The sequence below is a fragment of the Centroberyx affinis genome, unplaced genomic scaffold, assembly GCF_046629955.1.
Source record: "Centroberyx affinis isolate AG114_WGS23_722 - 3 ecotype Tasmania unplaced genomic scaffold, CSIRO-AGI_Caff_v1 ptg004634l_1, whole genome shotgun sequence".
NCBI lineage: Eukaryota > Metazoa > Chordata > Actinopteri > Beryciformes > Berycidae > Centroberyx > Centroberyx affinis.
The window spans coordinates 69,918-83,897 of NW_027282238.1; the positions used below are offsets into that span (position 1 = coordinate 69,918).

At 42.0% G+C, this 13,980-nt stretch overlaps 1 protein-coding gene across 1 annotated transcript in view; it reads right to left on the reverse strand.

The window, feature by feature from the left end:
• The window catches only part of LOC139665620 (protein cornichon homolog 3-like), a gene marked incomplete at its 5' end in the record, with an annotated part of 35,513 nt that extends 28,839 nt beyond the window's left edge, over positions 1-6,674 (reverse strand). Inside the window, one exon of the mRNA XM_071544701.1 lies at positions 6,627-6,674. Coding sequence (XP_071400802.1) covers positions 6,627-6,674 — 48 coding nt within the window. The remainder of the gene's footprint in view (positions 1-6,626) is intronic.
• Between the last annotated feature and the right edge of the window lie 7,306 nt (positions 6,675-13,980).

Here is a 13,980-nt window from a genome sequence, read left to right on the forward strand (position 1 = left end):
GGTCATTTTAGGATCGTTCTGACATCCTCACATCTCCATAGGTCACCTCATGCCAGGCTACACTAGTAGCCAGTGTTTAGCTGGGAGTGTCACACCTCCAATTATTTTCGGTGAAGTACAGCACAGTGCACTGCAGCATGGAAAATAGAATACAAGAAAAGTTTAAAGTCCTTGTATTTCATGCAAATTAAATGCTAATCTAAAGAGAGTGAATCTTGCCATAACCGCTGTACCCTTGCTATTAAACAATGTGACACACAAAGTTTCACAAGGAGAACTTTGAGGACTCAAGTGACAGTCTTGACATTGACAGCCGCATACATATATGGAAAACCATCGATCAATCATTTTGCATCACATCCTCCAGTGACATCCACTACCATACACATGCAGACACACATAGATGAAGCCTCTCATTAGTATATAATAACAATATATATAAGGGGTGTTACAAAAAATATGATGATATGGAAACTAAACAACTTCATATTCAGTACAATCACTTTCTGCTACTGTAAAAGATAAAGAGTTAATAAAAAATCTGGGTTTCAGAGCTTGCTGCTAAACCTTGTCTGGTCGGTCTATCCTTTCAGAATAAAGGCCCTGTCTGTAATTGCAGCACTGCTCCCTCTGTTTAGTCACCCACTACTGGGTTTGTTAATGTTTTTTATCAATTGGTTTGAAGATGTCTTTTCAAGCTAAAATTGACTGACTGAGTTTTTGATACGAGAGCTGACACTATGTGAGAGCTAAACATGAGTTTTACCTGTTTTTACAGCTGTAAAAGGTTTGCTTATACTGGCATGGCATGTAAGCATTAAAGTAAAACAGACTTGCGCTTTGAGGTGTGATGGGAGATTTGCTGTAAATTGATAGATCTATAAGCTGCAAACATCTGTTATCCTGTAAATCTGCCAATAGTCATCAAAGAGAATTATGTTGAGCCAATAGGAGTCCTGTATTAGCACAGAGACTCTGCTGCTGCAATCATTCAATTTCCCCACAGGGATCCATAAAGTGTCATCTAATCTTATGCCACATTTATTATACTTGGTGGATAAAGTGATTCTGATACTTTTCACCATTTTCCGTGTCACTCTTCACCATATGCTGTTAAATTTTGGCAGTTATAGCAATTAGCCACATATTCATGTTTTTGTAGTTTTGAAAATAGCAACGTCTGCCACCAGTAGTTCTGTACTTAATGTACTAATGTATCCTTGTCAAGGAGCTGAGCTATCAGATGTATCTGTGTGAAGCATGTTGGCAGTCATTCAGTTGATGGTACACTGCAGGAGCCTGAGGTGTTTTGTTCAGACAGACAGGATCACATTGCAGCTAGCTTCAGCCTTCCTCTAAACAGGAGTGGAAAGTGCCTTCACTCTTCCTCCCCTATGCTCCATCATTGATTGATTGACTCTGATGGTCAGTTGCCCCTGGCATTAATTACAGCAGAACATGTAGCTTTGTGGATCTTAAAACTGGACTGGACTGGACTGGAGCCATTTCATAGATACACCAAGATCACCCGTGTTGTTGCAGGATACAGAGAACTGAACAGCATTGCCTCTTGTCAACAATTCTTTACTATTTTCCAGTCTGCTGAAGGTGGTGACAGAGAAATATTAGAGCCAAAGCTGACATCAAAGCTAACACCTAAACAGATGTTTATGTGCACTGATAAAGAGTTTGGTAGCAATGCTAGCGACTTAGCAAATTGTGCGTGTGATATGTGAATGGGACTTCTCAGTCAATGGTTAGGCGTTACCACGGGAACCACGGAACAGTCTGAAAAAATGAAAAGCTCCTGTTTACCAGCTTGGTTCTGCAGAATCACCGCACACACACACACACACACACACACACGCAAATGCACATCCACACACAGCACACACAAACACAGATACACTAACACAAACACACACACAAATGCTAAAACATGCACACGTGCACACACACACACATATGCGACTCACAAATACGCATCCACAAAAATGCACATGCATACACACACACACACACAGACACACACACACACACTCACAGTGCCGAGCAGAAACAGAGTACAGCTCAGCACAGCACCGCTCAATCTGACTCTCCTCTCATCTCTTTCCAGCGTGAAGAGTGTAAAGAGAGAGAGAGAGGAGAGAGAGAGAGAGAGAGAGAGAGAGAGAGAGAGAGGTGGGGGAAACAAGAGGTAAAAAGGACAGAGAGAGAAGAGAAAAAGACAGACAAGGAACAAATGAGAGAGAAAGGAGGTGAGAAAAATGGGTCTGAGAGTCTGAGGAGCGAATGCAAAAAGAAACAGAGGTGAGGTATCGAGAGAAGCTGGAGCCGGGAGAGAAAGAGAGAGAGAGGAGAGAGAAGGAAGACAAATTATAGAAGAGGTCTTTCTCAATATCGTTGCTGTCGGGTGAAAACGTTGGAAATGGAAAGAAAAGCAGCCTCATTCGTAGCTTGACCACCATGCATTTTTGAGTTTGTCCAAAGGGGTTTGAAAGGGTTTTATAAGCCCAGGGATGATAGAAATTCCTCATCCCATAGAAGGCCATGTAATCCTTCAATTGAGGTGAAAACATGAAAATGGACTTACAAGGTTTTCACATGACGTAATATCTAACAGCCGAAGTACGTTTCCCAAACAAAAGAACACCGTGGATGGAGGATGGTAAGAACACTTAAAGATCCCATATTTTACTCTTTTTTTTTTAGCAATTGAACACAGTTCCCTGTGGTCTTTAAAAAAATGTTTGTGCATAAACCCCACCTAAATCCAGCTTTTGTAGTGTGTGTTCCCCCCTCTCAGTGTCTCCATTGTAAAGAACAGACTGTTTTCGGTGGGTGTTGATTTTATGCTAATGACCCACTGCTCTGATTGGCCGCCTCATCGGAGGGTTGGGCTTTCAGCTTTGATGAGAAAAGCCAGAAGATGAGACTCGGTGAGTGGGAGTGGCTCTTCACCTTGGGACGGTCAAATGCAGATTGTCGGAACTGAGTGATGTCACTGAGGACTCCAAAGGAAAATAGTAGAATCACATGCTTTTTAGGGAAACTATGGCAAAATGGGAGGAGTTTCAGATTTCACGTTTTCTCTGCTATTTGATACAATGACACAATACTTACATATGTTTTGTACAATATGGGACCTTTTAAGTCGGACGGTGACTCGGATGGAGTCGGAGTATCACATCCAAATTACCAGACGCAAATAAACAGGACTATAGTCTATAGATCAGTCTATAGTACGGGTTGATAGTAGTCTAGAGTCTATAGTACAGAGCCGATTGAAACAGCTGGAAAAAAATGAACACGTGTGTGACATTGATGCCGCAATGTCAAACACACAGCCCATCTCAAACTGTAAGGATTCACTCTCTGTGCGCAAATTCAGGAGAAGTTCCCTCCCTCCCAGACAGCTTGGGTGATCGTTCTCCACAGGGACACGAGAGTCGACTTGAAAGTCTTGGATTTGATAATCATCTGATGAGACAAGTGAAAGGCATCCAAAGGTGAGTTTTGAAGACAGTGATGCAGGGATTCAATAAACCCCCTTGGCACCTCAGAAATAAACACAGTGTACAGCGCGCTGTGCTCGCTGTCTCCCACTGCTCCCTGTCACCCACTCCTTACTACAGTTAGTAAGGTGTTGAGAGAGAGAGGGAGGGAGGAAAAGAGAGATGCAGAGATAGATAGGGAGGGAGGGAGGGTGGTAGGAAGAGGAGAGAGGGAGCGATCCACAGAGAGAGAACGACACTGAAAGAGAGGAAGAGAGAGAGGAAGAGAGACAAGACAGGCCCAAAAATAAAGGAAGGAAGAGCACTAATGAGTACACTCAGAGGTTTGCTCAGTTGCTGTGACAACGCTCCAGCTCATCGCTTCAAGCCACAAGACTGCACATCTAATGAAGAACACACACACAGACACACACACACACACACACACACTCACACACATGAGAGTAAAAAACACAGTATATCCCCTCAAGCTACTGTCATCTGCATGGGCTTGCAGCCGTCCAGAACCCATCACAACACAACACACTCCATTGAGAACAAAAATGGCACGTATCTGTGTGTGTGTGTGTGTGTGTGTGTGTAGGTGTGTGTGTGCATGTGTAAGCGTGTGCACGTCTTGCAAACTATCACATAGGTATGCCAGCACAGAGAAAGGCAGCCAAATCATTTAACCAAATCACTCATGACCACCGTCGTGGGACTTTGCCAGTTGGAGCGACCTGAATAGTTTGGTAGAGGAAAGGAGGAAAACAACAACAAAAAAACCCCACAATACAACAGATCCTCCTGCATCAGGACCTCAGGCATCCGGACTGACAGGCATAATGAACTCAATATGCAGCGGAGTGAAAATATGGTCCATTAATTGTGTGCATTTGTTGTAATTTCCTTTTTCATACATCCAATCAGAGGCTTTTTCAGCTGCTAATTTGTCTGTGCAGGGTACTTCAGAATATCCATAATTAAATGTCATATTCTGAAGATGAGTGACCACAGTATGTATATCAATGTTTTACACTGCATGTTCTTGAGACTTAAACAACCTCCATTCCCTGATACTGATACTAGTATCTGATATTAGGGCGGTAGATAAGGCATTGGCAGTGTACAATTTCCATAAAAAAAAGAGAGAGCCGTGTGAATGAACTACTTTTCTCGTACCTGCAGGGAAATTGTGTTTTCGCTTGTCCCCCCCCTTAGAGAGATTAGAGCATCAGCTACAGACTGGATCATGGTAGAGGTTCAATGTCTTGCTCAAGGACACTTCAGCAAGACAGATGATTATTGACCAGGAGGCTTGAACCCTGGCGGAGCTTGCCTTTGCTATAGTTGTGATCTGTGTCTACCCAGTCATATGGGTCTAAAAGGGCAAACATAATGACTTATCAGCAAATTGAAATTACAGTTGAAAGTCATGACTATTATGCTACAGAAAATGCCGTGCTAATTCCTAGTGACCTGTCAAAACAACAACATGAGCGTTTGGCTGAAATGTATTTACCAATTCATATTCAGTCATGTAAGCGTCGCAATGTCACAGCAACAACATTTTTATATTTCAAATTTGCCATATTTCAACAACCCTACAAACTCATTCTAGATTTCATCTTTGCAAATGTGTCAATGACTGTGTTGATAAAAGTTAGAAGAGAATCAGCGATGGAAAATAGTTGATTATTGCTTAATGCTTATTCAACTTAATAGCGTAATTTTTACCAATATTATTACATTCCAAGGGATTCTCTACATTGTTGGACATTCAAATTCTGGTCCTCCAGGTGAAGGCTGGTCTCTAACCACCAGGCCAGCCTGGACCAGACAACCAAGACATGAATCTGTGATGTCATGTCTGCTCCATTGAGAATAAAGTGGGAAAGAAGTAAAAAAAATGTGATCTCTTGGTGATGAAGGTGCGTTTTTTTTTTTTTTTGGTTCATAACTGATAATACTACAAAAGAATGCAGCTATAATGCGGGGGTAAAAACTGAAATGAGCATTCTGCACGTCAACAAAATCCATCTGCCATTTATTGCCTGTGGAGTTGCTGCAGATTTTGATGACATATTGATTGCATCACAGGTTTGAGTCTTAGTGCTCTGGTTTCTGGCACTGGGAGAGAGGTTTTCATGTAAACACTGACTGGGCTGCCATAGACTATAGGAATATCATACATTACTTCTTAAATTGAGTGGTGTTCGCCTTTAAGACTGTTGTAGCACTTCTACAACTACCTCCGATGATCTCTTCACAGCACAGTAGGTCACAGCTGCAAGGACAGTGTGTGTGTGTGTGTGTGTGTGTGTGTGTGTGTGTGTGTGTGTGTGTGTGTGTGTTCATGCATGTGTGTATCCATCTCTGCATGTATAGGGAGAGTGTCCTCCCCAGGGGCCCATGAAGGTCCCGGGGCCTCGAGTTGACAACACTGATAACAAAGATCAGCTTTTCAACCTACCAACCCCCAGCATAAACATACACATACACATACACACACACACACACACACACACACACACACACACAACATGCAAACCCAGTGTGAGCTTTAGAGAGGTGGAGAGTGAAACAGATGTCACATTGAAGCTGGGAGGAGGCCTTGTCTCATCCTTATACTGTGTCCTCAAGGCAAACTGGCCACACACACACACACACACACACACACACACACACACACAGACAGCATGGCTCTGCAGAGCACAGCACCTCTCAATCTCTGTCTTTCCTCTGATCTCAATCCAACATGAAGCCAGAGGATTGAATTACAGTTCAAATTGCAGTTCAAAGCAAAAAAATACATTTGCAAACTACATCAGTAAGCAGCTGCAACAGTAATCATGTAGATATCACAAATACATGAAACCTCGCATCTCCAAAAAGTCAACTTTTCAGGAATTGAGAAAAAAACTGCTTTGTTTTCCCGATGTATGTGTGTTTCGTTTTTTGTCACGAGGCATCATCAAATGTTTTGACTTGAGCCTAAGGCCATGGTCCATTTTCTACACATGATGGACAATGTCATTTAGTGAGAAATGGAAAAATGGCGACAAGATATTATTGCAATACAGACAACATATGATATATGCTAAATGATCAGAACTGGTTTTTCCTGCTTACCTTCCTCAGCAGGTTGCAGATCCGCTCGATGTTCCGCAGTCTCTCCCTCTGCAAGGAGAGCAAACAGAGAGACTTTAAGTTTTTAGGATTCACAGGACAATTTGTTATTTGATGACTCAGTCAGTTTGGATGCTGCCGTCTGAGGATCACGCCACATGAAACAAAATAGAAATAGTACAAGTCTGTTCCGGTATGTGGAAGGAAAGTCGTTGGAAAGTGGGTCTGGAGTTGGATACTCACAGTTTTATACTTTTTTTTCTAGGTTTTCTAAGTAAGTTGGTCACATGATATACAACCTGGTCCAGAAGAAACTGGAGAGAGTATCACAGCCTTGTCTTTTGCAATTGTTTTGTTGTTTTATTTGTGTGATTGTTTGTTGTTTCTGGCCAACTAAACTAAACTAAACTGAACTAAACTAAACTAAACTAAACTAAACTAAACTAAACTAAACTAGAGTCAGTAACCTGTCAGTTCTGGTCTTTAAAGGCTTCATAGATGATCTGTTGATGTTTTTTTTTTTTCTTTTTTTCATGATTCACTCAACAAACATGTCACACCTGACATCAGGTGACTTTAAAGGTAACCTAAAAATGTCAAAAGTTCCCCTGATTAGAAGACGTAGAGTTGTACGTCAAAAAAGATGGACTTGGTTTGACTTGACTGTGCTGTTTACAGCCAGACAGGTTTTAGTGAGAGCAACATTTTATTCTTAGTATATTTATTGAATTTACAGTGTAGCTCCCAAAACACACAGGTGAGGGAAAACCAACAACATCATGAATAAACAACTCCAAGTAAAGATCAGGCCCTCACTCTCACCCCAATAAATAAAGAAACAAAACAAAACTAGATTATTTAAATAAACTGTCATATAGTATATTATATTAATGTCTTTTTTTTCTGTATTTCAGGTTCCTAAAGCGTGCATTCAGCTGTAAAATGTTTAAACCAGCAGCAGCCACGATGCTGACTCTAACAGCCACCATCTCACCAGAGCTTTTATCATCAAATATTAACAAAATCCTATAGAGATGCAATCTGGACATGACTGGCAGCGCTGTCACTTCCACAGGGGGCAATGCATAACTCTGCATGCTTATAAATCATATATTGATCTCAACTTGACGCTGTTTGTGGTTATGGGCAGCCATTTTTTACTTTATCTTTGCTTTTCATATGCTGCTTGCAAACGTCCGGACCGAGCGGCTCAGCGGGATCGCTAAAGGATATAAAAAAATAATTTGCGCTCATGCAGAATATCAAAGTCAGAACGTCTGCAAAGCTTAAGTGATACTTCGTGGCCATACTCGCTCCCAATCAGCCTGTGATGGTCGGGAGAAAAGCATGATGAAAATATACGAAATAGCAGTGAAATAAATGTGAGTGAGTGAAAATGCTGCTTATCTAAACCTATTTTGAGTATTCCTCACGCTTCAGTGTGATTTATTTTTTCATATTCTTCTAACCATGGGCAATATCTACAGCTATGGAGCCTACATGTTGCCTAGATTGAAGCCCTTGTGGTTTTTATCTTACCTATATGAATTAGTAATTGGTTTCTTGTGTTTTTTATCATCATAATTTGAGCTGCATGCATGCAAACAGCCCATGGATTTGGATTTGCTGTGAAAATTTGCGCTGCATACCGTGAGAAGAGGATGAGAACCTACCTCTGCTGAGCTACAAGCAGCCAAGCAGCAGTGTGTGTGTGTGTGTGTGTGTGTGTGTGTGTTTGAGAGACTGTAAGATAAAGAGGCGTGAGTTAGAGGCTTAGACAGAAAGAATATACTGTATGTGTAGAGGCAGTGAGAGCCCCCATGCACACACACGCACACACACACACACACACACACACACACACACACACACACACGCACGCACGCACACACACACACACACACACATGGCCTCTGCCCATGCACCACTAGCAATCAATATTTCTGTATTTCTGAAATATAGAGGATTTAACCCATAAAATATAATTTTGTCTTAAGTTAATTTCTGGTCTTTAATTCATCACAATTTGTTTTCACCATCAATCATTTTCTAAAAGTAGATGTATTTCTTTTTTTAATGGTGGGTATCTCACTTTGGTATACTTCAGATATTGATTTGTTATAGCTGTTGAATATAAAAACAGTTTTCTAATTGGAATGCTTTCATCCATTTACAGTCTGATTCCAGTTCTAATCAGGTAATCAGTAATCAGTAATCAGTAATCAGTAATCAGTGATGCGTTACTTTGTGAAAGTGACATTCCCGGTCCGGCTGCAGCGCTGTGGGCAGGTAGGCTGCTGACAGCGGCTCCGCATTTAGAAACACAACTCCACCACACAGGGAGGCTAGAGGGCCCCAGTGTCTTGAATGACTGTGTGTGTGTGTGTGTGGGTGTGGGTGTGTGTGTGGGGGGGTGTACATGATGCCGGCATATTCAGATTACCATGACATACTGTAACTACAGGCCGTGTCTGGATCTCTCTCACTCTGTCTCTCTCTCTCTCTGTCTCTCTCTCTCTCTCTCTCTCTCTCTCTCTCTCTGTATGTGTGTGTGTGTGTGGGCCTTTATCCACTGGGTTCTGCCCAGTGCCAATATGGCCTCCACACAGTGAGGGCCTGTGTGTTATTTCCTAAAATATGCACAGATGAAGACGTAAGCGTACACACATTTAATTGCTATTTTGGGAAAAATCCAGACTGTTACAGCAGAAGTTTCTCCTAGAAAATGTTTAATTTATGCCAGCGCTCTAAATAATGAAACCAGAGGTTCCTGCATACAAGTCTGAGGTAATACCACTGTAACAATGGAGAGAGAGAGAGAGAGAGAGAGAGAGAGAGAGAGAGAGAGAGTGAGAGAAAGTAAGTGGAAGACAGTGTGAAAATGAGGCTGACCATTGTAGCAGCACTTATTAATTTCTTATGTGTGCCTGTGTGTGTGTGTGTGTGTGTGTGTGTGTGCGCTCGCTGAGGCTTGCCGCTGTATTGCCTACAAAAAGTATCACAATTTCCACTCTTCCTATCTCTCATCTCCCCAAAACGCCTCATGGGATTTCAACAGCAATGGAGGCGTGAGAAGAAAATTGCAGAAAAATATCGCATTGCCTTTTAACTTTTCATTATTTCAAATGTTTCAAAGCACGAGGAGAAGCCATTTCAGCAGGCGGTGACATAAAGTTTGGCTTTGATAATGGAAAAAGGGAAAAAAAAAAGAAACAAAAAAAGGGAAGCCATGATTGGGAGGAGGAACAGCAGGAAAGTGTGGCAGGGGTGAGAGTTGGTCTGGATTACAGCGTGAACTGGAAGTCTTTCATGTTCTTCAAAATTTATTCAGTGTTCGACCCTCCCCCTGTCCTCGGTATGACCTCATCTGCAGCGTAACACACACATAAACGTACACACACACACACACACACACACACACAGAAAAATAAAGGTGCAAACTGGAACCGAAAATGGTTCTTCTGAGTGATCTTTGGGCATCACCATATATGGTTCTTTGGGATATTAAAAAGTGTTTAAATTCTTAGTTATTGGATGGTGGGTGATGGCATAAATGTGGAAAATAACCAAACCCCTCCATAGTCCATAATATATTGTGCAATTGCAAATGAGGCTATACAAGGGCAGATAAACAAAAACACAATGCAGGTGTCTAAGCAAAGGAGAAATGGTTCTTCTATGGCATTTTCGGCACATATAAACCTATTCAATTTCTGTGGGCAAAACAAAAAAAATCAACATTTTCTGTGGTTGCTTTTTCTGTGTTCTAATAATTGATGTGAAATGTATGCGGTGTTGTTAATTGGGTTTCACACTTGTACCGCACTTTGTAGCCTTTTTTTCCACGCCATCGCCATTCTTGTCTATACAGCGTCACACACACACAAACACACACAAAATACAAGTGTACATACAAACTTAACTGAATACACCGACATTTATGCAGAAGCACTCGCACACACACACACACACACACACACACACACACACACACACACACACAGCGACACACACTCTCATCTTTCTGACAAAAACACCACAACAGCCATGAAAGGCCCAGTCTGATATCCAATTATCTCCACTCCTAATGTCTATTTCTGGCTGGGACCACGCACCTCATCAAGGACCGGACCGAATCACGCCTGTACAACACAATCTCCTCTCGCCTTCATCTCGTCCTGAGTTTGAATGAGGACACGCAAATATATTCAGCAGCTGTGTGTGTTTGTGTGTGTGTGTGTACGCACACGCCCGCAACTGCCTACTCAAAACTTCTCATTAGCAAGCAATTAGGCTGATGCCTCTTTGAAATGTTACTCAGCGAGAATTTGCTTGACAAGCAAGAGCGGCACGGAACTGTAAACAAGAGTTAAGTAAGGCGAAGAGATGGGTTGGAGAGGAGGGAGGGGCGCGAAGGGGGGGTGGGAGTTTTTCCTTAAAATTTACCTTTATTTAACCAGGCAGACCAATTAAGAACAAATTCCCATTTACAGTAAGTGCCTGGTGTGAGCCGGATTGGACAATGAACCCTAAAGAAGAGGAGAGGAGAGGAGAGGAGAAAGGAAAAGGGGAGGGGCGGCTGTTCGAGACGCTGATGTTAACTGTTTTCTTTTTGCCGGTGCAAAGTGTGTTTAATTGCTGTAAAATTCCCTTTAAAGCAATTAGGCTTGAAAGTTGAGCTTGAGTGAGGGAGACAGGCATGGAGGAGCGAGGGAGATGAAGTGATGAGGAGGATGAGGGGCGGAAGGAAGCCTTTATAGAGTGTGAACACCATAGAGAGGCTGTCGGATGTAATATACAGCGCAGTGTGGTCGGTTCTGCCAAAGATCTGCTGTTTCATGAGGTAGATGAGGCGCACGATTTAAACGACGGCAGCGACGTGCCTTCCTTGCGTTTGTGTCCTCGGTGGGATGTCGGCCTACATCAATAAGATACGCGCTACGTTAAAAATCAGATTCATAAAATATTTGAAGGCCCCCGATCCATGAGAGGACTAGGCTCTCTTAGCAGGATGCCTTTATCTCCTTGCTGAGTTATCCTTCTGATTTCAGATGGGAGAGTTAGATAGATATTATCATTGCTCCCGGCTATAGCCTTATCCCTAGATAATAGAAGTGTGTATGTGTGCACGTGTGTGTGTGTGTAAGAGTGTGCATCTTCACTGGAGTGTCTGCAGTGTGTGTGTGTGTGTGTGTGTGTGTGTGTGTGTGCGTTGGAGAGACACAAACGCAACAGATGCCACGAGCATGGTAAAAATACAAGCCAAACCCTGAGCACTGTGGGGTACAAAGCATTTAAAACTAAAATGTATTTTCATCAGGGGACACGGTGCATTTGTGTGTGCGTACGAGAAACTGGATGTGTGTGGAAGCGTAACAGAGATACAAACCAAATGACATTTTTATGGATATATGTGTTAAGGATGGGGCGATAAGCTTATCTCATGATACGATTCGATACGCAATATGGAGTTCATGATTCAATACGACCACGATACGATGTAATAAATAAAAATTCAATGGCAACTAAGTCTGACGGTGCAGAATTATGTTTATTTCTGAGCCACAAATCTTTCTTTGCGACGGCATTGACTTGCTAGAATGTAAACAACAATTTAAAAATGTCATTACAAAGTGAAAATAACATGATTTGGATGGAGAGCTTATGAAATTCATCTCATTTGTGATTACTACAGCAGAATAAAATGGAGCTAATATCACAGTTTATTTTTATGCCTCACAATACGTATTGTCACATTTCTGTATTGCGACAAATATATTGAATTTCGATATATCGTCCCATCCTTAATATTGTGTATGTGTGAGCGTGTGTGTGTGTGAGTATATGAGTGTGCATACATGCGTACACGTGTGTTGGAGCATGCAGATGAGCCTGTGTGCATGATGATGACAATGAGCAGCCACTGATCTGAGTGATCAGTCAGCGCTGCGTCTCCCCACACCCTGCTGCTCTCACTCTGCACTCTAAAAGCAAACGGTTCATTGTGGATTCTGTTAAGACCCACAGGGAGCCAATGAACACCTTAGGGTCCCTCAGTAGGAAAATATATCCCTATAGAGCTCTTTGAAGAACCCCTGTATGTTAGATGTATGTTAGATGTATGTTAGATGTTTACAAAGGTGTTCTTCAAGGAACCTTCTGGGGTTTCCTAGCGGTTGTAATCTGAGGAACCCCATAAGATTCCTTGAAGCCCTCGTGCTTTTTACAGTAAAAAGTGTGGCACAGCACACTGTAGAAAATTAGGTCAGGAAGTAGTAGAACAGTAAGTACTGTACTTCGGGAATCAGTTAAAAGAGAATAAGAAGAGAAAAAAAAAAAAGGGTTTCACTTCCATGTTCCACTCATGTTGACTGGGACAGCTTAGTTTACTTCCAGCACCTTTGCATTATCTCACAGGTGGATTCAAACAGTCGCTGAACAGCACCAGGCTTCTCTCACTTCACCGACCAGCTGCAGAGAACAAGCTGATTTCCCAATGCAGCGTTCATTCGTTCATTAATTCGGTCATTTTCTTAACCTGCTCATTGCTTTCAGGGTCACAGGGGGGCTGAAGCCTGTCCCAGTATACATGGGATACAGGGATAACCGATAGACGATCACATTCATACCTATGAGTGTCCAACGCACCTGACTTGCATGTCTTTTGGACTGTGGGAGGAAACCAGAGCACCCAAAGGAAACCCACGCAAACACAGGGAGAACATGCAAACTCCACACAGAAAGGACCGGGGAATAAAATGCAGAGGTCCTTCTTGTTGTGAGGTGAGGTGGAGGGAATGTTAACTTTCTGTTAAAATTTAAAATGAATCAATAAGAGGGTCTTTGTAACATCTGACTTATACAGCCCTGGCAAATAAAGGAGTAAATGAAAACATGAAAGCACTCAGAGAGCGCAAACCTCCACCAACGCTGAGCAATTATCCATCTTACTGACAGACCCAAACACATCGTTCTGATCACTTGAGTTTAAAGTTAAATTGATTTATTGACCCTGTAAACAAACCCTTGTATTTGAAATCAAGTCTCCATCTCTGTTAGTTTTGTGGTTAAGCTAAAAAGCAATAATTATCTAGTGCGGGAAATCCCAGATCTGGATCACCACCAAATTCTAATCAATTGTTCCTTGGCCCAAGGCCAATCTGCCCACCAAATTTAATGGAAATCCATTTAGTAGGTTTTTGAGAAATCCTGCATACAGACAAACAAATTAACAGTGCCAAAAAAATACGTAACCTCCTTGGTAGAGGAAATAAATAAAGGAATGAAAAAAATGCACTTCTTTTACAGACAGTAATGCAAGGTATTTGCAGCAACTACACCTCAAGTAATAAACTAC